The 22,094-nt window shown below is 31.9% G+C and overlaps 4 protein-coding genes across 5 annotated transcripts; 1 reads left to right on the forward strand and 3 right to left on the reverse strand.

Moving 5' to 3' along the window:
- Positions 1-2,603: 2,603 nt before the first annotated feature.
- LOC108998005 (aluminum-activated malate transporter 9-like) lies at positions 2,604-6,680 on the reverse strand. Of its 2 annotated transcripts, none has more exons than XM_035691089.1 (7): positions 6,576-6,680; positions 6,074-6,487; positions 5,148-5,285; positions 4,771-5,040; positions 4,501-4,637; positions 4,215-4,361; positions 2,604-3,711 (listed from the first exon to the last, which is right to left on the reverse strand). In XM_035691089.1, the coding sequence occupies exons 2-7, from the start codon at positions 6,465-6,467 to the stop codon at positions 3,004-3,006; spliced, it is 1,794 nt and encodes a 597-aa protein (XP_035546982.1). In that variant the 5' UTR covers positions 6,468-6,487; positions 6,576-6,680; the 3' UTR covers positions 2,604-3,003. The 2 variants fall into 2 exon arrangements, with proteins under 2 accessions (XP_035546982.1, XP_035546981.1); XM_035691088.1 differs by having other exon boundaries at positions 6,569-6,680.
- Positions 6,681-13,197: 6,517 nt separating this feature from the next.
- LOC108997935 (heavy metal-associated isoprenylated plant protein 25-like) lies at positions 13,198-14,201 on the reverse strand. The gene is made up of 3 exons (XM_018974330.2): positions 13,904-14,201; positions 13,716-13,797; positions 13,198-13,615 (listed from the first exon to the last, which is right to left on the reverse strand). The coding sequence occupies exons 1-3, from the start codon at positions 13,913-13,915 to the stop codon at positions 13,446-13,448; spliced, it is 264 nt and encodes an 87-aa protein (XP_018829875.2). The 5' UTR covers positions 13,916-14,201; the 3' UTR covers positions 13,198-13,445.
- Positions 14,202-15,732: 1,531 nt separating this feature from the next.
- Positions 15,733-17,773, forward strand: LOC108997948 (protein YLS3-like). The gene is made up of 3 exons (XM_018974340.2): positions 15,733-16,230; positions 16,385-16,480; positions 17,455-17,773. Exons 1-3 carry the CDS (start codon positions 15,873-15,875, stop codon positions 17,595-17,597), a joined length of 597 nt encoding a protein of 198 aa, XP_018829885.2. The 5' UTR covers positions 15,733-15,872; the 3' UTR covers positions 17,598-17,773.
- A 657-nt stretch (positions 17,774-18,430) lies between these two features.
- On the reverse strand, positions 18,431-21,261 carry LOC108998029. Its single transcript, XM_035691301.1, has 2 exons — positions 20,725-21,261; positions 18,431-18,810 (listed from the first exon to the last, which is right to left on the reverse strand). Exons 1-2 carry the CDS (start codon positions 21,157-21,159, stop codon positions 18,637-18,639), a joined length of 609 nt encoding a protein of 202 aa, XP_035547194.1. The 5' UTR covers positions 21,160-21,261; the 3' UTR covers positions 18,431-18,636.
- Positions 21,262-22,094: the final 833 nt, after the last annotated feature.

The raw sequence follows: 22,094 nt of genomic DNA on the forward strand, positions 1-22,094 counted from the left end.
TATATTAAGTTGGTGGAAGGTGAATGCTGTGAAATATCCCATCCTTGGAGAGATAGCCCGCACACTTTTGGCCATCTCTGTTAGCACAGTAGCCTTAGAGTCGGCTTTTAGCACCGGAGGACGTGTATTAGATTCATTTCGGATTTCATTAGCTCCTGCCACTGTGGAGGCTTTGATTTGCACGCAGAATTGGATCAAGGGAACTCTAATTCATGTTCCGGATGTTCTTGAGTATGAGGAGGCCGACGTCGAGGAGGAGGGTGATGATCAGTCTGGATTTGGTATTTATTCTAATTTCTTATTTTCATTTATTTATTTTCATTTAATTGGTATTCATTAATTTTATTTCAAATTTAATACTTATAGTGATACATGAGACGGCGTCTACGGCTACCTCCGATGCAGTATGACTTTTGTATTGGACTCACCATTGCCATGGTTTGCATAATTTCTTCCCTAATTGTTTTTTGCATTTAAAACTTTGTTTCATTTTTATACCTTTTTAATTCTAATTTGTTTTATTTTTAACTTATTAATATTTCAGGTTTTTTGACTTATTAACTTTTATTTTTAACTTATTGATTTTCAGTCTCGCAGCAGTCGCTCAGTGAACTCACAACTACGGCTCCACCCCTAAAATTAATTTTCTTAATTTACAATTATTGTAATGTTGCTACAATAGTTAATTATACAATTTGTAATATTTATTTTTTTTAGAAGAGTTTGTAATAGTGTAATAGTTTATTAGTTCTCTTAATTTGTATAATTGTAAACTATTTATTGTAGCATAGTGTCTTACTGCCTTAGTGATGAATATTACTTAATTATTTAATAGTTAAAACTTAATATCTACTTACCAAAAAAAATTATTTCTTTTCTGTTTTTAAATTTATATTTTTTTAATCTAAATAATGGGCCCAAAGTGGCCCAAAACGAATTCTGGGCCCAAAGGGGCCCAAAAAACTGATTCTAGGTCATTTAGGGTTTAGAGGCCACTGGCGCCCAGACTATGTGGGTGGGGCGGATTTGTAGGTCCACTGCACTGGGTCAGGGTCAGGGAATCTTTCCTCTCTCAGCATATGCTGGCGGAGGCTGGGAGGGGTGGCCCCGCCCCGTAGGGGGCGGGTATCACCCCTAAAAAAGTGTTGATGGGACAATATAAAAACATAGGAACTAAGAAAGAAATAGAGGGCAAATGGGAGAGCTAAAAGAGAAAATGGGGTATTGGGCATTCAAAAGATTTTAATACCAAATGATAAACTTCATCCGCTTCTCCCTCCCCTCCCTTTTATTTGGAATGCAAGTATCAAACACCATTTATATTGAATTTCACACCCCCAAACTCATGGATGTAAACCTCGGTACCAGATCGTATTAAATTTTAGTGTCCCCTGTATAATATGCAATTTAAGTTTATTTCCAAAACCATGGGTGTACACCTCAAAGGAGCATGACATTGGTAATTTAACTAGACTTGGCATTTGAGATGGTAATTTTAACCATATTGGGTATGCTTGGCAAGTGGACGAGATATAAAATTCTCATTTAATCTCATCATTATAATTTTTAAATTTTTATATAAAATATAATAAACAATTCAATTTTTTCAAATTCTAATTTAACTTTTTCAAATTTCAAAATAATAATAATATTAAAATTCTATTAATAGTAATGAAATAATTGAGTTAAGATATTTGAGCGGATTTTAAAAAATGAGAGAGAAAATTTAAATAAAAATACTTTAAAGTTAAAAAATTATATAAATATAATTTTTATTTTTAAATTTTGTAAAAGTTGTATTAATTTTAAAAAAATCTAGTCATCATTTATTTTCTCGTCATTTATAAGTGAAGTATAATAAATAGTTTTCAATCATCTAATGCTACATTATAGAATGATGAGAATTCAGATGATGAGTGGCATTACTCATTAATTTTTGTGATTAGATAATGATTAGGTAGTGATTAAATAAAAAAATTAAAAATTTAAATTTTAAAAGTTATTTGTATTGGAGTAATATTTGAAAATTAAATTATAAGAACTCTTATAATTGCATATCTCAACTCTATATCCAAACATCCCCATAGTCAGAATGAAAACGGGTAAATTTGTTCCGTATTACAAAATAGGTGTAAAAAGTTTTGTATCATGACTTAACTATGAAATTTATGTATTTGACTGCAAAGTTATTGTTATTATAAAATAAACCTAACATATCACAAAAAGTCACTTCAATTTATAAGTTTATTTTTATAAAATCACTTTTTGATTGCAACTTTTTTTATTTTTAAAAAATGATCATAGAAACATGGGTCCAAATCTAAACTATTTGGATTGAAGCTTTTAAATAAAACTTTGCTCTTTATGTTCATGGTTACAATGGCAAGACATTACCTGTTACTAAGATTTTGCATAATTACATAGAACTTACGCACAAGATTGTATGCTGAGTTAATGAGCCCTGATTTAAACTAAATAGAATATTTGGCAAAGGAGCCATACTTGGCTCTTTATATTTTTTTTAAGCAATCCTAGCCATCCAACCCTCCCATAGTCAGAGATAAAAAAAATAAAAATAAAAACAAAAATTCCCAATCCAATGGTGAAAGTGTAATGCACCGTTTAGATAGTGAGTTGAGCGGAGTTAAGTTGAGATCGAAGTTTGGCTTGGCATGCACTTCAGCTTCTGAGACAAGTGACCGATCTTTACTACAACATTTTAAGAGTAGCACATACATATATATTGTGATCACGGTCAGATCAATCCTTATCATCCTCTTTGGGTATAGGGATTGCAAGTTCTCCATCAGGATTTCTCTTGGAGAGCATTGATTGATACCAGTAACCACATTCATCTGCAAGGAAAACAGCAGAAATGTGTCTCCATTGTGTTTTATAGCCGACTAATGAAGGCTTCGATTCGAGGGCAATATTAGAAGGCATAGCTCCTGGAAGATGATACATAAGGTAATAAGGGCATCTGTTTTCCATCATCTTTAGACTTTAACTGAGTAGATGACGTCTCGAGTTCCGGGACTTTAGGAAGTTGAACAATCTGTTGCAAAGCCCCTCGGGCTCTAATGTTGATGGTTGCTCAACAGGATCCTTGAAGTTTGCTTTGTCACTCAATTCTTCAAACGAGTCGACAAGATTTTGAAGCCTTGCAACAAATTCAATCAAAAGAGATACAAACGTGGCTAATGACAGTGCGCTAGCATTTTCATAAGTTTTTGATTCTTCCTCTATCAGCACTGCATCGGCATTAAATGAAATACGTCGGGGCCATGATATTTGTTTCACGAGCACGTTTTCTGGAGGAACACCAGCAGCCAGGGCGGAACTCATGCCCGTTGGGACCTTCCTATCCCAACTAGTTGAAACTGGAACCGATCTGAGATCTAGTACAGTTTCACTCAGGGACTTGTATTGAAGGATTTTACTTTCTTCATCCAAGTTCAGAAAATCCTGGGGATCTCCCAGCTCCGGCCGGTTTCCAATTTCCCAGTTCTCAGAATTGACAAGAAGGAATGATTTCTGGTCAATCTTCTTTTGCAACTCTTCTGCAGCCTCATGCACTTCATAAAGTATGTCCACTGGACCTAATTTCTCCATCCTTCTCACTTTGTTCCCAAGTTCACGCAACACTTTAGCACCCTCAAAACCCACTCTCTGAAGCTCACTTTGAAAAACCTGTCTTCTTTCAGCAGGGGCCTACATTTACAAGCAATGGAAGTTTAATAAGTGGACGCCCAAACACCCACACTTTTTTATGCACATGAATGCAACTTCAAGTGATCTGAGATATGGAATAGCATAACCACCAATTCTGCTGAATGTCAAAGCAGATAATACGCATTATGGGCAGAAGAATTTTCTGGGTTGTTATTTAAAACAAAAGCAAAAAGAAATGATGATATTTTTGGCACAATAACCAACAAGCCTAGGACCTTTCTTCAAGGAATGTTTAAAAAAATCTGAAACAAACTCTACAGGAACATAAATATATGATCTGACGGTACAAATCATAGTTTACGGATTTTAAAGATGACAACGAAATAAGTCTGCAGGAAACAACCATTAAGCAAATTTACTCAAAGCCCCAAAATGTTAATGTTGTCAAACAAACCCCAGCATCTTTTGCAATATGAAAAGGAGGATCCAACTGTTCCTTCTACTGACAACCACACAAAAATGTAGATAAAGTTTAAATGCACCTGTATTTCTGAAAGTATACATCCATGCAAAGCCATGACCATAAATGCACAATGCCTCAATGAACCGCTTAATTTGACGTAGTTCTTCCACGGGTATTTAAGCATTTTGTAAGGACCATGAGGTGGTTCCCAAATAGCAAATCCCATCTTCAAACAAAAGGAAGAGTCAGAAATTACACGGTGATCAATACTATCAATGCAATGACTTGTAGATGAAGCACTACATAGTGATCAATACTGTCAATACAATGAATTGCAGATGAAGCATAATTACACTAAACAATACCAGAGCATCCTCTTGGCTTGTAGATTCTACAGCTGATCTGTATCCACTGTACAGAGGGTCATCGGAAGCTTGGTAGGTAAGAATTTTTGAAGGGACCCTTTTGTACTCGACACAATTAAGGTAACCATTAACACAACCTGAAATATAATCTCACAGAAATGAGTCAAGCACGAATGAAGACAATAAAACATGAATCTTCATAGAAAAAATTTACTGAGTGGAGCAATTTTACTCTTGGAAGGATATAATAAAAGCATGAAGCAGACACACCTTCCAAAGATGTTGCAACACCTGTAAAATTCTTTGCCACCAAATTGTGCAGATCCTCACCAGCCCAGATGGGATAAATGCATATGTTTATTACCAAACAAACACCGGCACCAAGTGCAATGAGCAAGAATCGGGTCACGGCTGTATCAATAAAATCCCCTGTCCTATAGCCAGATACCGTAATGAAACAGTAAGTCAACAAGAAGACCCGAAACCCATATTCATAAGGCTTCAATGTTGGGTATAGTTTTGCATATGTTGCACAGAATCCTAGAAACCACATATACTTGTCAGAAAGAAATGCTAGTAACATAAAATAAGGATTCAAAAAACTTTTTTCCAATAACAGAAGAATACTTGATGACACACTCAAAGACCTATGATGAAGATACTCAGAACGATAAAAACTTCTTCCCACTCTCCAGCCAATTCCGATAACTCTGCCATGCCTAAAGCAAGCCCACCAGCTGATAATGTCCCCAACCCACGGTTAAATCCTTTGCTAAGTGTTGCTCCTGCAGGAGAACATACACACCAAACGTAAGGACTAAAAAAACAGAGGACCCAAGTCAAACGACAGTTTGTTAGAGTAGAATTTATCATCTGAAAAGGGAAGGAAGTAAACATTTCATGTGAAAGAAAAGGAGGTGATTCAAATCGGGAGCGGAAACCTACGATTAGTCAAATCATGAGTAGTTTGAGTAGTTTGGATGTTGAGATGGTTTGTGAATAGTAGAATAAAATATTGTTAGAATATTATTATTATTTTAAAATTTAAAAAAATTAAATTGTTTATTATATTTTATGTGAAAATTTATAAAATTTGTTTTAAAATTTAAAAAAATTGAATTGTTTATTATATTTACGTAAAAATTTAATAAAGTTGTAACGATGAAGATGATATGAGTTGAGGTGGGTATTGAATTCGATCAGCCACTCAATCTTCATGCCCAAACTTTGCTTTATTCCATAAAATATCGAGAGAAAAGATGATGGGCAATGATAATGTTATAATAATAACAAAAAGGAATTTTGTAGCATTTCTTACTCCATGCAATATATAATAATTTTTTTTTTTAAATACAATTGAATACACAACAATATCTCGTGATACTTGTTGACTTTACATTTTCATCCCAATAATTAAACCCATTCGTTTTCATCAACATCAATTTCTATTACATGCCTAGACACGCATAAATTCACATATACACGGATGTCAAACACTCACAAAATGAAAAAGAAAAAAAGAAAAAGAAATAGAAGCAGTAAACAAGCCCAGAAAGAAAGTTGAATTCAATACCTATACTGAACTCAAAGACGACCACAACAGTGAGAATAGCCCAAACGGAGTAGCGGCCGACGTCCGCGACCGGCTGTTTCAAGAAAACCAACAAGGAAATGAGCATCAAGGCCAGACCCATTTTTGCGGAGAAGACGATCTTCCTAGGGTCCAAACGACCCATCTTCCAGGCCTCGTAAGCCACATCTTGCACCGTGTTCCAAGACCTCGAAGCTTTATCCGAAAGCGACCGAAACGAGAGACACCAACACCTAACTGCTTCTCCTTCTTCTTCACCGTCTCCTAAAACGGGCATAAACCCACCGACCTCCGAGTACCCCTTTGCCGACAGCAGCCTCTCCCTTTCCCTTTTCCCCGTGAAACTGTATCTGAAGGAACCCAGTTTGGCCTCCATTTCTCCCAATAAATCTCAGACTGAAACAAAACTAACAATAATTGTCATATACAAAGGGTTGATACTTTGAAAAATATCTGCAAGAGCTCGAATTTGTTTACCTCTTACCCAAAAAAAAAAAAAAATTGGCACGGAATCTGAGGGTGGCCGGTGGGGTAGCAATGATCTAAAAATCTGGGGAAGATGGCTCAGAAAAGATGGAGTGGGGTTGGAAAGATAGAGAATCTGGAACCATTTTTCCAGTTTTATTTGGTGCCTATCGATGATGGAAAAAGTATTGGTAATGCCACGTGTCGTCAAGGGAAGTTACTGGAATCAATCATAGTTTTTTTTTTTTACCTTTCTTTTTTCAATATTTTTTTAAACCCTTTAAATATTTTTAAAAAATACAAAAAAAATCACAAATTTATTTAAAAATACTTCATTAATTATTAAGTTAATAAAATAAAATTTGGTAGAAATCTTATGTGTAAATAATATTTTCCTTTTTTTCCTTCAGTTTTCCATGTAAAGACATACCAAGTAAAATTAAATATACTTCAAACCCTTTCCCAGATTAGTGTAGATAATAAATTATTAAATTTTAGGGTTAATTATAAAAATCCATACTTTAATTTTTGTAATTTGAGGTTTTGGTTTTTAATTTTTATAAAATTAATATCTAAATTTTAAGAAACTAAAAATTTATTACCATTTTAATGATTGATAAAGATATTGATATTACGTGTCATGTAGTTTATTGTCAAATTTTTAACAAAAAATAGATAGAAGTATTTATTGGAGAATTTTTTTTAACTTCAAATATTAATTTTGTAAAAATTGAAATTCATGGTATTAATTTTACAATTAACATTAAATTTTAAAAATTAATTTCTTGACTTATGATTATATATTAATATTATAACAATATTATAGGAGGGAAGTGAATGATTTACAAACATCCACCAAAATATATCGAAAGTGTTAAGAATTATAGATTTTTTTGACATGAATCAAAAGGTAAAGTGGAAATTCTAGAAGATAATAGTGATGTAAGAACAACGACATTGAAGCTGTAAAACATTTGTTTTAAAGCAGTTGGATTGGTTAGTTGTCATATGCGACTGTGAAAAGTTGGCCGACAGGACATTCTGAGTCATTATTCTAAATTTCTACGGAGAAATGGCAGTTGAAAATTTGTAATTGTGAATGCGTACTTTGAAAAAATATAAATAAATATGAAATTTATATAAAAAAATTTGTAATTGTGAATGCGTATTTTCTTGACTGTGAAAAGTTGGCCTAACGGACATTCTGAGCTATTATCCTATAGAGAAATGGTAGTTGAAAATTTATAATTATGAATGTGTAGTTTGAAAAAAATAAATAAATATGAAATTTATGTAAAAAGATTAATTTTTAATAATAAGTTTTATTTTTTTAAAGTGATTGTATAATATTTATATATTTCATAATTATATGTAATATTATTTTTTATATTTAATCTTGTAAACTTTAATTTCGTATATGGAAAAAGTTGACTAGAAAAGAAAGCTATTTTAGTAAAAATAAATTTTAATATTATATAAAAATAAATTTATAAATTAAATTGATATAATGTAATATGTTAAATTATAAAATTATTTTTATTATAAAATAAATCTAATAATTTATATAAAAATAAGTTAATTTATAAATTTATATTTATGTATCCTTTTTGTGTATGTAATTAATCTCTTTTGATAAATAGGATTAGAGAGAAAGAAAAATGGAGGGTGTTTTGCACAAATTAAATTCTTATTTGGTTATACAATCAGATAAAATGAAACGAGATAGAAAGTTGAAACATAAATAAATTACATAAAATAAAATAAAATGGCCAAACCAGTAAGAACAAAAGTCTCTATCAATATCCTGAAATTTTCGCAGTCGGCTTGTTTTATATGTACAGTGACAGCTACTATCCATTGCCAAAAGTAGGAGAGCAGAACAGTGGGCCCCAAATCCGCCCACCCATGCATTCTGTGTAGCTAGTGGCTAACGGGTAGGCCAGATATTTTTCCTTACAAACCTGCATCGTGGGCAAGATAGAGCATTCGGAATGGACTAATCAAATGTTAATATAAATCTAAATTTTAGTTAGATGTGAAAAAAAAATCTTCACATTAAATTAGTTAATGGTTTAAAGTTTAAGACTTGATGAATAGTAAATCTTAAGTCCTCTTCAAATATGATTAGCTATTATTTACAATAGAAAGTAATATTTAATTATTTAATCACTTCCCTCTCTCTTTGAATGGTAAAATATATATGGCATACATATTATTTCTATTGATTGATAGAGTAGACATATTATTTTTATAAAGTATGAAGATCTAAAAAAATATATAAATTGTATTTGTAAAAATAAAAATAAAAAATATATATATAATATTATATTATTATTTTAACTTTATAATAACTAGTACAATGTAGATTTATCTAGTCAAAAATTGATATTATAGCCAAAAATTAAGATTCTATCCAAATTTTAGACTTGTCAATGGCTAGACCATTACCAATACTCTAAGGGTGTAATACCCACTTGTGATAACCCTTCCACTTGCTATACAAGTATATAAAAAAATCCATAGTTTTCATTTTTGCCCTTTTATCTCATTTTCTACGGTTATTTTTAAGTATTTTTTTATTTATTTTATTAATATGAAAAATTATTTTATATTAAAAAAATAACACAATTAATTATATTAGTAAAGTACATAAAGAGTATACAAAAATAGCTGCACATAAAACTTTTAAATTTGTAATAATTAGAGAAAAAATTAAAAAATATTTATATTTGTAGTGTTTAGATATTGAAATGAGATGTGATGACTTTGCTATTCAAGTCAAACTTTAGTGATGTTTGAAAAGAAAATTTTGAAAAATTTTGAAATGAGATGAAGCTACTTTCTCAAACATGTCTTTAGAAACAAAAATTTTATGTGTACTCATTTATGCGTACTTTACTAATATGATTAGTTCGGTTATTTTTTTAATATAAAATAATTGTTCATATAAGTGGAATACATAAGGAGTATGTAAAAGTAATTGTATGTAGAATTTCTCCAAATCACTATCAGGGCCGGCTCAATAGGTTCCGGGGCCTAAAACTAAAATTTTGAGTGAGGCTTTTCTTTTTTTCTTTTAATAAAATTAAATAAATTCATTTTTATTTATATTATATTATATTTTTATTTAGAAATAATTCCTATCGTTTTGTAAAGTAAAATTATTGATTAAAATTTTATACCACATTTTCAACTAATAATTGACTTAATCTTTATTAGGAAATTTTTAATTTAGAGAGAATTTTATCAAATCTAATTTTACAAGTACTTTAGACTCTTAGACACAATTATAATTATTAGAGAAAAAATATTTATAACCGTAAATTGTATAACTGCAATGTAATCGTTTTAAAAAAAATGAATAAAGCATAAGATCCACATGAAAAAAATTAAATTTTTTATAGTGAACTCCACTCTTTTTCAAAGCGATTATGCGACGGTTGCAAACTTCACAATTGTATTTAAAATTACTCTAATCATTATTGTTAATAAAGTTCTATAAACAACTTACATATTTGAAAAAAATGGGCCCTTGCTTCTTCAAAGGATTATACGAAAACCTTTTATGAACATTGAAAAATTAGATTTTGCTATTTATAATTTTCATATTAATTAATTATTAAACTAATAATAATAAAAAAGAAGTGTATTCTTAAAAGGAGAATAGATAAAATAATTATTATCTGTGATACTCTTAAAAACTAATAATGACATAATATCTTTTTTATCTTTTTTATATTCTCATTCTCATTGAATTAATTAAAATTTTTTGTTCGATATATATTTTTTTAAAAATTTTTTTTGGGAGGCCTTCTTCCATTAGAGGCCTTAGACAATTGCCTAACTCGCTTAATGGAAGAGCCTACTCACTATCTAAACCAGGCCTAAAAAATAAATACTTCTTAATTTCAAATTTTCAAATTTTTTATCTACTAATTACCAAATTATTATAATTTTTTTAAATTTAACACAAAAAATAATACTATATTTTTTCAAATTTCAAATTATATTTTAATAATATTTCCAATTTTTCTCTCTTCTTTTTCAAAACTAAATAAAATATCTTAACTCAATCATTTCACTACTATTAATAAACTATTTCATTATTATTTACAAAATTCACATCCCATCTCCATCTCCAAGCACCTCTTTAGGACCCGTTTGGGTGCTAAGGTGATCTCAGATCATCCAAAATAGTTCCTTATGGATAGATATACTCACCATCCAAACACACATAACTTATTTCATATGAAATAATCTCATTTTTTTCATCTTAACTCAGCATTGTTCATTGATGAGACTTCTATTATTATTCCATCACTATAACAACAAAACTAATTATTGATTGAACCTACTATTTTTTTAACTTTCCATAAAATAATTAAGCATATTTCAACATATTTCATACATCCAAATATATCTCAATGGACTCACAAAACCTATTCAAATATATTAACTCATCACTATTCACATATAAACTCAAATAATTTGAAATGCTTTTAGAATCCAAACAGAGTCGAGATGCTTGAGAAATGAGATGAGAATTTTGTGAATAATAGTAAGATTGTTTGTGAACAGAAGTGAGACAGTTTAAGTTAAGTATTTATTGAATTTTGGAAAGGGAGAGAGAAAATTTTAAATAAAAAATATTATAAAATTAAAATATTGTTAAAATATAATTTTTTAATTTAATTTTTGTTTTGAAATTTGAATATGTTAAATTGTTTTTTTTATTGAGAAATTTAAAAAAATTATAATGATTAGTAAAAAAATTATAATAATTAGTTTAAGAATATTTATATTTAAATAATATTTAAAAAACAAATTGAGATAAATAATTAGTCTATGTGACTTGATGGGCACATACCCACTCTATGACATAAACCATAGGCCATTGTTGTGGGTCCAATACTCGTCTCCAAAAGGGTGACCCATAACCTCAGCCGTGGCCCGTGGGTCTCATTTTATCCAACACTTTTGACCCACGAAGATGGTTCAATGCGAAGCTAATGTGAAATATAGATGAACTTTTTGTTTGCTCGTAAATCTGTCATCCCTTTATTAGCTTATGCTTGCTTTGATACCCATTTTCGTAGATCTATCAAAACTATGAAAGAAAAACTCAAATAAACATTTGTCAGCTACAATTTTTGTTATGTTTGTGGATATTTAGGCTAAAATCTTTGTTAGTTTTAGGATTTGAGTGAGTTATTGCTATTTGAATTTTCACAAATACGGTCTGACTGAGGATCTCCAATCCGGTCTTGTAAGCCCATGTTTAGCAAGTGAGATTTCGGCTCCGTTTGGATAGTGAAATGATATAATTTTAAATAAAAGTTAAAAGTTAAATAAGATATTATTAAAATATTATTTTTTAATAATATTATTATTTTAAAATTTTTTAAAAAAATTAATATGTTTATTATATTTTATGTAAAAATTTAAAAAAGTTGTAATGATGAGATAAGATGATATAAAACTGTTTTTATATCCAAACGAGGCCTTCATCTCAAAATTTTTTATAATTTTATTTTTAAATATCACTTAAATACAAAATATTTTTCAATTTTAAATTTTCAATCTTTTAATCTAATCATTTTAACTTTTTTAAATTTTCAAACAAAATACAAAACAAAAAATAATACAACTTTTTTCAATCTCAAAATAAGAATTATATTAAAAAATAATATTTAAATAAATTTTTAACTTTATAATATTTTATTTAAATTTTTCTCTCTTATTTTTTGAAACCCAATAAAATATCTTAATTCAAATTATTTTACTACTATTCATAAATTATTTCAATATTATTCACAAAATTTTAACCTCATTTTACTTTCCAAACATCCCAGAGTCTCTTAACAATTATGGACAAGCATTCGGTGTGTAAAAAGATGTTGGATTGGAGATCACAGTAATTAAAGCGACTTATTTATTTATTTATTATTCAAACATAAAAATTAAAACAATATTTACAAACATTAAAAAAATACTATTTTTTTTATAACAATTAAAAAAATACTATTAAAAAATTATATTCGAACAACTTTCCAACTCTATCCATCTACTTTCATGAAATCAAATACAAACTTTATTTTATTTTCAAAAAACAATTATTAAAAATTTACTCTCTCATTTTCCAAAAAAAAAAACCCAATAAACAATATATTTCAAAACAATTCTCAAACATTCTCAAAAATCTTACATAACCCAAGATACCTTATTCTAGAAGAGAAAATAAAAATGCAAACACTAATGGCTCGTTTGGATAATGAGAAAGAAATGAGATGATTTTAGATGAGTTGAATAAAATATTTTTATAATATTATTTTAAAATTTAAAAAAATTATAATAATAATATGAAATAAGATGAGATGAAAATGTTTCTGTTCCAAACGGACCTTAAGAAAATCAAGAAAGAAAAAGGAACTGCAAGCAATCTCAAACACACAAAACAAAAAGGTAAGCAAACCACTAAGGCATAATATCTGCATGGAGAGTGACCACAAAGTCATGACAATGAAGTAATGAACTTTCTAGCTAGGCAATAGGCATTCATGGATGCATGTAAAACGTGCTGATGAAACGAAAACAACGGGTTGGGCAGATGTATGGAATCCACGAAAAACTCAAGCAAACGACATAATGTATTTATATCACACTAAACCACGTCAGTTTATAATACTTATTTTTGTAGAATCTCTTAAACTAACAATTAGCAAAGGAGAACAGAGGTTTTGAAAAAATAGTCAACAACAATGAACAAAGACAGACCACCAAAATTGACAGACAACGATTGAAGCTAGCAGCTTCAATTGCAAGCTTTAACTGTTATACAAGATTCGATTTGGCTGCTGCTGTTGGACACATTAAGGTTGGAAGAACTGATCTAAGGTTTCGGGTCTTGATTTTCGTAGGTGCGGCCGAATTCTTGGATGTCCAATATCTCAACTCTGCGGTTAGTTTGCTTCCTTATTTTGCTTGCCACTTGCTGTGGAATAAATCTTCCAAAAACAGTTACCATGCTCTGGTTTTTCTCTATCAAATGTTTCTCCAACTCTATAATAAAGAAAGGCATATATAGATAGATCAATATCAATGAATCTTCAATGGATCATCATCAGTTCTTGACAAATATGGGTGATCATAAAAATCTCACCTTTCATACTAAGAAGTGATCTCCTTACTTTCCTGTAACAGCCATTGCAGTCGATGTGGATCCTCATGACCATGCAGAAAACCTGCCATGCCAGAAGAAAACTTAGAACTACAATGAAAAACCTAAACCTATATTATCACAGAGAGAGAGAGAGAGAGAGAGAGAGAGAGAGAGAGAGAGAGATATGCCTTTTCTGTCATGAAAATTGACAGCCAGAGAGAGAGAGAGAGAGAGAGAGAGAGAGACTTAAGACCCAAGAGTAGAATGAGAACTCAGAAATGCTTGGATGGAAGACAGAAAAGTGGATATCAGAAAGCAGGTCAGAATAAAAATGAAGATGGCTCATGAGCTGGTTTATGTTTCAACCATTTACTTGAATTCTTCTTTCCAATCTAGAATCTGATTCTTCCATTCCATTGCCAACATAGCACAAGGCAATATTACATGGTACGCTCATTATTCTTGACTTCCTTGAATTGTTTATGCATTGCACTAAGAGAGAGCATCGTTTTCTTGTTCCTGGAGGCTCCTGTGCAGATGTCTCTTAAATGAAAAAATGGAATGTAAAATAAGTACATTTTCTTATCTGGATCAACCTGCCTCGAATTTTTGCCAGAATTGGTATTTATTGATCATTTAATGCTGTCCACAAACTGTTATAGGACTAGGCCGCTTTATGTGTCCATTCTCTCACACTTTAGGCCCGAATTTGAAGAGATTTTTTTCTTCTTCACTTATTTTGCACTTTAGATGTATGGAATGAGTGAATCCAATTATTTAAATTATGTTTTTTTAACACTCTCTCTTATACGTGGGATGATAGTATTAAGATATAAAATAAATAATAAAATCTATTTCTTTCCATCAACTTAAACTTTTAGGACAAGTTATGATTTCACATGATATCAGAGACAAGTTCTGAGTTTGAACTCTGATAGTCCATGAATCTACTTATTATGAGATTACCAAACTTGTAGAAGCTGGAAATTACCCTAGAAATGGGATTCAAAACGGCCAAGTAAAAGGGTAAACATTGAACCTCAATATATTATGAGATTCCAAATCTTTCTTTCTTCTTAATCTTTAAGCAATCAAGCATAAAGCTGCTTTGGATGCTCATGTGATGTAAAGCCAGTGGTTCCAGAAGAAAAAAGCCTATCCTGAATACTTTTTAACGATAAAACACAGATATTTCCCACAAGAATAGGAACCCATTTGCAAAAGGTAATCTGAAGATTAGGCTGCTTCCGTACAGTTTCTTTTTCATTTTTATATTCTAATAGCAAAGCATAAAATAAAGCAAACCTCATCTATTGCTGAGACTGAACAGACCTTTTTTCTCTGGCCTCTAAGAAATTAACACTCTATTATACTTGGAGTTCCCTATGGAAAGAAAGTGTCCAGTCCCTCTTCAAGCTTTACAAGGAAGTTTTCCAGACACTGCAGTAAATCTTCTTCAATACATAATACCTTTTGCAGACTCCATTGCTGCAAAAGCGTAGGTTCTCACATATGAGCATCAAATTATGCTGAAACGATGTCAAATGCTCTTTTCTAATGCCAATTGATTTTATTTTAGAGAAATGTTTTAGCTACAAAAAGATTCTACAAAAGTAAATCCACAAACTGACGTGGCTTGATTTAGTACATTAAATTGTAAAGTTACTTGTATTGTAAAGTAGATTTAACATATTATATAAAGTCATGTCAGTTTGTGAATTTTTTTTTGTGGGATCTCTTTGTGTCTGTAGTACTTAACCTGGAAATCGTTGAAACTCTTATATCCTAATCAAATAGCAAACCTTTCCAATATTTATGTAAGGTATGGTTGAGATTTGCTCTTCACATAGTAGATTAGTGAGTGCCACTACGGAGGACATCACTCAAGGCTGCAAGATTCATTCTAGGCATGGGACACGTGTTTGATGGTGGTGGACAAGCAGTAGAAGATCTTATTTAATTCCAAAGTGCAACAAAATGAGAGAGAGAGAGAGAGAGAGAGAGAGAGAGAGAGAGAGAGAGAGAGAGAGAGAGAGAGAGCAAGAAGTGCATGTAGAATAACACACACCATGCATGTAGCAATTCACACTCAAACAATGCACTTTTATCTTTATAGACACTTTTGGGCCCTAAAGCATCGAAGGCAAAGAAGAAACCATGGCATCTCCTCAATCACATCCTCTTATTGTCATCCCCACTCTGATTCCACTCCTTTTCATTACCCTTCTAAGAACCATCCTTTCCCAAGACCCCAGTCCCTCTAGTCCCACCATAGCCGAATGTGCATTGCGCCTGCTTCCACTAGCCCCTTGTGCACCATTTGTGCAGGGCACAGCTCAGTCACCAGCGCAGCTGTGTTGCAACAACCTCGAGCAACTCTACAGCCAAGAGCCCCATTGTCTTTGCCTTTTGCTCAATGACACTACCTCGATCAACTCTTTCCCTATAAACACCACACTTGCCCTGCAGCTGCCTAATCTTTGCAAACTCCAAGCCGACATCTCTGCTTGTTCAGGTACACCATCAGAAAGAAAATTACAGTGTTTAGTGTTCCATCTCTTGGCTAGAATGATCCCATTTATATAAACTATGCTAGCTGATTCGTGGATTTTATTTTATTTTATTTTTCTAATCTTTTTCTTTTTAAACTTTTTGTGACTCTGATTAAGGAAAAAATGTGCCTCCTAGTTCACATGGTTCTGAAGTTTCCACGGGGACAAACACCAACTCTACTCATGGGACAAATCCCAACTCGACCGTTGTTGGTATGCATACAATCTCTAGATTTTTAAGATTTTTTTAATTCAAATACGTTATATAGTTTGGCGATATAGACGGGCTCGTCTGTTTTCAGAGATGATATGAGATGAGTTGAGATTAAAGTTAAAAAGTTGAATAAAATATTGTTAGAATATATTTTTTAATATTATTTTTGTTTTGAGATTTAAAAAAATCGAATTGTTTATTTTATTATATGTGAGAATTTAGAAAAGTTGTAATGATGATGTGAGATGAAATGAAATGTTTCCTGAAAACAAACGAGGCATAGTCTGCGAACTCCACAATATTAGATATTATTCGTGGATAATGTAGACTCCAACATTAATTACAATGAGATCCACGCATTGCTATTAATATGAATTTTCCTCTACATCAGCAACCATTTGCTCCTACACCCCACGTTATAATTTTTTTTTATAAAGTGTGAGGTATGGGGTAGTAAATAGTGGCTGATGAGAAGAATTATTCGATTAATATTGTTCAGGTAAAAAATTAGAAAAAATTTACACAATTTCCTACTATTCACACAACTTCCACACACTATACTTTTTTTAATTTTTATTATTTTTTTATTTTATCAAATATTTAATATGTGAATAATGAATAGAAAAATTGAATTAGTTTAAAAAGAAGAAACTAAAAAAAATATATTAAAAAATTTTTAAAAATACAGTGTGTAGAGGTTGAAGAGGTTGTATAGCATTGTTCATCGTTAAGAAACCACATCTTTGGTATGAGCACCAAATTTATTTGAGTTACAATGATATAAAAAGATGTCCGAAGTAAAAGTAAAAAATAGATGGTATGGATATGTAAATCAATTAGAAATCTGATATTAGAAATTGATTGTATAAATAATTCTTACCGTCCATAGATTTGCATTTTCCAACCAAAAATCTTGGTCGTCTTTTATTTATTTTATTTTTTTGACAATATTCTTCTCTGGATGGAGCTTCAGCTTCTCCAATGGTCCAGCTGCAACCAAGACCCAGCATTATGGGACTAGGCTTTGGCAGTAGCATCAGCACCAAATTGAAAGCAGAAGGTGATTTTACATTGGTGGTGACAATGGCAGCTTTTCTGTTGACGAGATTACTGTAATTGTCACGGATGAATGTTTGCCAGTGAGTTAACCTAGGATTTAGAATTTGATGTTTATTGGAATAAAAATAATAGCAGTAGTTTATTACGCATACTCTGTTATTTGGACAAAAGGATCTAAAGGCCTTGGGAAACTGAGGTGCCATTTTCCTTGTAAAACAGACATTATTAAAGTGCCAATTAATCGGTCTTTTACATATAATCTTTTGAAAAATAATTTGTACAGTTTTAAAATGTAAAACTCGTTTGGATACAAAAACCATCTTACCTCATTTCGTTTCATCTCATTTTATCATTACAACTTTATCAAATTTTCACATAAAATATAATAAACAATTTAATTTTTTCAAATCCTAACACAATAATAATATTAAAAAAATAATATTTTAATAATATTTTATTGAACTCATCTAAAACCATCTCATCTCATCTCACCTCATTATCCAAACAAGCCATTCTTGTGTATTCCATTTAAAAGAGTGGACAAATCTAGAACCCTCATAAAAACCTCATTTTTTAATGATGGATCCGTTTATTTTAAAGGGAATGTACGAAACTTGCATATTCTAAAAACTGTATCTAACATTACTAATATGCTCATCGCGCCTTTCCCTGAAAAGTGGCAAATAAAATATTTACTACCAAATTTTTTTTTCCACGAAATTTCAATCTTCAATGAATCAATTCATATCAGAAAGCAAATATAGAAAATCCGTCTTGACTTAAAAGATTGTCCCGTTTAAAGTAAAATGATACTTCAACCACAGAACTTGACTATCCTATGTAATTACCTGAAACCATAGCTCAGAAACTTGTTACTTGTAAGTGAAAACTCAGGAGGCAATATCAAATGATGTTTCAATAATTTGAGTGTAAACTCAGAGCACACTACCAAATTTTTCTGTATCAACATCTCAAGTTACAGCATATATGCAGAGACATTACCTTACAAATTAGATAGGAGCCCTCGGTTGGAATATTTCTTCTATATCACATCCGAGAAGTAAACCTTGCTTTTTAAACAATCACTATAAAGAGACTATTCCAAACTAGGAGCAACTTCAGTAGGGTTGGACTCGAACACGTCCGAGTTTGATCCATCAGGTTCATCTAAAAGCTCTCGAGATTGAATTGACTCTTTGTACGCAGGAGTATCCTTAAAATCTGTTGCCCCTTCGTTGTAAGTAGTCACAGCAATCCCACATGCAATTAGCTGTCCAGACAGAACTGTAATATATCAGCCTTGATTTTCATTAAGAAGCTAACTCCTCAAGCCAAATAAGAATATGCTTGACTAGCAGGACTCATTTCATTTACCCGGAGATATCATAAACATTTTATAGAAATATCTATTCTGCAGTATCATATCGTCTGTAAAATGATAAGGCTTCTCAACCTTGGTACACGTGAAAATAAGGCATAGTATAGATTTTCTTTGATGGTTTTTTTTTTTTTTTCAAAATCAAGAAAAGGAGTTAAAGAAACTGCCACAATTCTTGGCCTCAAAAACATGATTGATAACAAATATATCCAACCTTAAGCATAATTCAGAACAATGTGCGTTTTTTTATGCGTGTTTATTCATAAATGCATAAATCTAATTAACAATTGCACTAGATCACCATCAACTACACCACGAGAACAAAACAACTAGAATGTTAATACTCTCAACACGATGGAGGGATGCATTTCTTTCGAGAAGTAAAGGACGGATGCTTGGTATTGGAAAAACATTAAAGAAACACTTCTCACACCTCTTTGTTCCCAAGTCCAAAGAAGTATGATTTTAGCATTAGCTGATGAAGTTTACTATATGCAAAGATCATCTGAGTCTTACCATAACTTCCAAATCCCCACTATCAAGGGGAGCTTTTCAAGGTGAAATAATTTAAATTCAAATATCATATATTAAAGGTAAGATATTATAGTTTGTAAGAAGTTGAACAAGTTTATAATCTGAGGGTTAAGTTACTTGCCTCTTTGTATTACAAAATGGAATCTTTATGGTAGGTAGAGTAGACATTGACAAGGGATCTACATCCAACAACAAATGTTCAGTTGCACTTTTCTTGCATCTTATTTGGGAATTTTATGAGCTTCATATGTGGTGGATGCTACTAGGAAGAGGGGAATAAACCATTATTCTAGGACTTACTTTCACATGTGCACCTAACCTCTTGCAGCAAGGGGAGATTAACAGGTTAAGCTACTAACTTTAGATAGGTGATATAGAATGGAGATCGCATTCAAATCCAGGATTACTTGGTGTAATAATATGAAAAATTGCCACTTATCTTAAAAACTAAAATGATAAGAAATGGTAAAGTACTCATTCAACCATTAGTGTAACTATTCTTCATCTAGGTTTTAGTAACATATGGATCTTGGTATGTCATTAGCTTCATACAAGGCTGAAGCCACAAGATTCTATGACACAATGACTAGTATAAGTACGAGGAAAAATTATTAGATACTCCCGGAGCTGGACGACGTGGTAGTCCCGGCTTATCACAAAATGACAGGCCATTAAAATTGCTTATGTAAGCACTAATTTTAATGACATGGCATAGTGTGATAGAATGGGGGAGTAACGCTTGTTGTACTCTAAAGACTACCTAATAATTGCTCAAGTATAAGAGCTGAAAGATTTCCACATCTCCCAAAGAACCTAAACTAATGGGAGATTGTATTATCACTTTACTTGAAATTATTAAAGCAGAAAATTCCATCCCTTGAAGGATGAAAAATATAACTAGACAGGAGAACAATATTTAGCCATTCCAACCATTGTCTCTTCTGTATCCCAGTTTCAGTGACCCGTAGATTAAGCATTTTTCAATGGCACTAAGTTGATTGATAGCCTATGCACTTTCGAGAGGAGATTCAGAAAGGGTCTCTGCCAATTGGCTATGATAAATAAAGTTCTTCAAAACTGTTCTACAATCAGTGTCTATGAGCTCAAGTTCTTCGCAATTATCAAAGCAACCATTTTCCAATTGGCAAAACCCAACAGAAACAAATATAACTGAAACCCCAATTGAAAGAAGACAATATACATATAAGACTAAAAACAAGAACAGCAACAAAACCAAGAACGCGAAGGAGGAGTAAAACCAAATTAATATACCGCAAAAACGATGCCGAAAGCCCACATGTATTGCACAAAGAAACCAAGCGCGTCCCACTGCGGCCCTTCCCAGAAGTCTTTCTCGGCACCCGGAAGCTCCGGCAAGACAAGCGCAGAGCCATCGGCAGTACCATCTCCGACGAGGCCAACATTTTCGATGCTGAGCTTATCCTCCTCGGCCCCGCGTTGTAGTTGTTTCACTTCTTGGTCTTTGGTGGTGGTAGAGCCCTTCCGGTTCTTGCCGTCGAGCCGTCCGGACCGGGAGGAGAAACGCTTGGCCGAGACCACGAGGAGGGTGGTGGTCCTGGTGGAGAGTGGGAAGAGGACGTGGCGCCGGTTGGGGATGTGGGTGTAAGGATGCTTGGCTGTGTTGCCATAGAGGATACCTACTCCTCCACCACCACCACCTCCTCCGTTGGCTATGGTGAGAGCCATTGCTGAGTGGATAAGAGTTCTGGGAGTGCTGTGGATGAGAAGGAAGAAGATATATGTATGCTTGTGAATTGTGATCCGTTCAGGGGTCCAGTACAAGGAGTCGGACTATCCGATTCTAAGCTCGATCCGATTTACTTAAAAGACTGGTTAGGTTTGGGGCATAAAACAAAATACAAATTTTTCATCTCATCTCATCTTATCATTATATATTTTTTAAATTTTTATACAAAATATAATAAACAATTCAACTTTTTCAAATCTCAATACACATTTTTCAAATCCCAAAATAATAATAATATTAAAACTTAATATTTTAAACTTCAAAACAAAATACAAAATTCTTATCTCACCTCCCAAACCTACCCTAATTTGGGTAGCAGAATATTTACTACTATTTATTATTTAATTATTATTTTTCACATCCTATTTATTACTATTTAATATTATATCATTATATTTTAATTATTTTATTATTATTATTAACAGAACATCTGAGATCATCTCACTACCCAAATATTACCTTAATTTCTTGAGCTAGCTGCTTCGGCCTAGAAAGAAGATAAGGTTACCAACTTATCCAAGGTAATAATCTTTTTAAGAGAAATGATCTACATCATTTTCACACCAATATGTGATTTGTTATTTTTATATTTAAACACATATTTACAGTGTCGTATCGTACGACAGCAATCCCATCGTTTCGATTTATATATCTAGTTATATCATTGTTAATGTAAAAAATTGCACAACTATGACTGTTCATCAGAGCCAAATTTTTTTCCGGCCCGATTCGAAACTCAGGAAATCGGATTCCAGCCCAGATTTTCTGAACTGGAACCAAGGTTGCAAAACCCGGATACACCCAATTCGGGTACCAGATAGATATATATATATATATATATATATATTTCAATTCCAAAGCACAAACTTCTATT

This window comes from Juglans regia, chromosome 6 (assembly GCF_001411555.2).
Source record: "Juglans regia cultivar Chandler chromosome 6, Walnut 2.0, whole genome shotgun sequence".
Classification (NCBI taxonomy): Eukaryota; Viridiplantae; Streptophyta; class Magnoliopsida; order Fagales; family Juglandaceae; genus Juglans; species Juglans regia.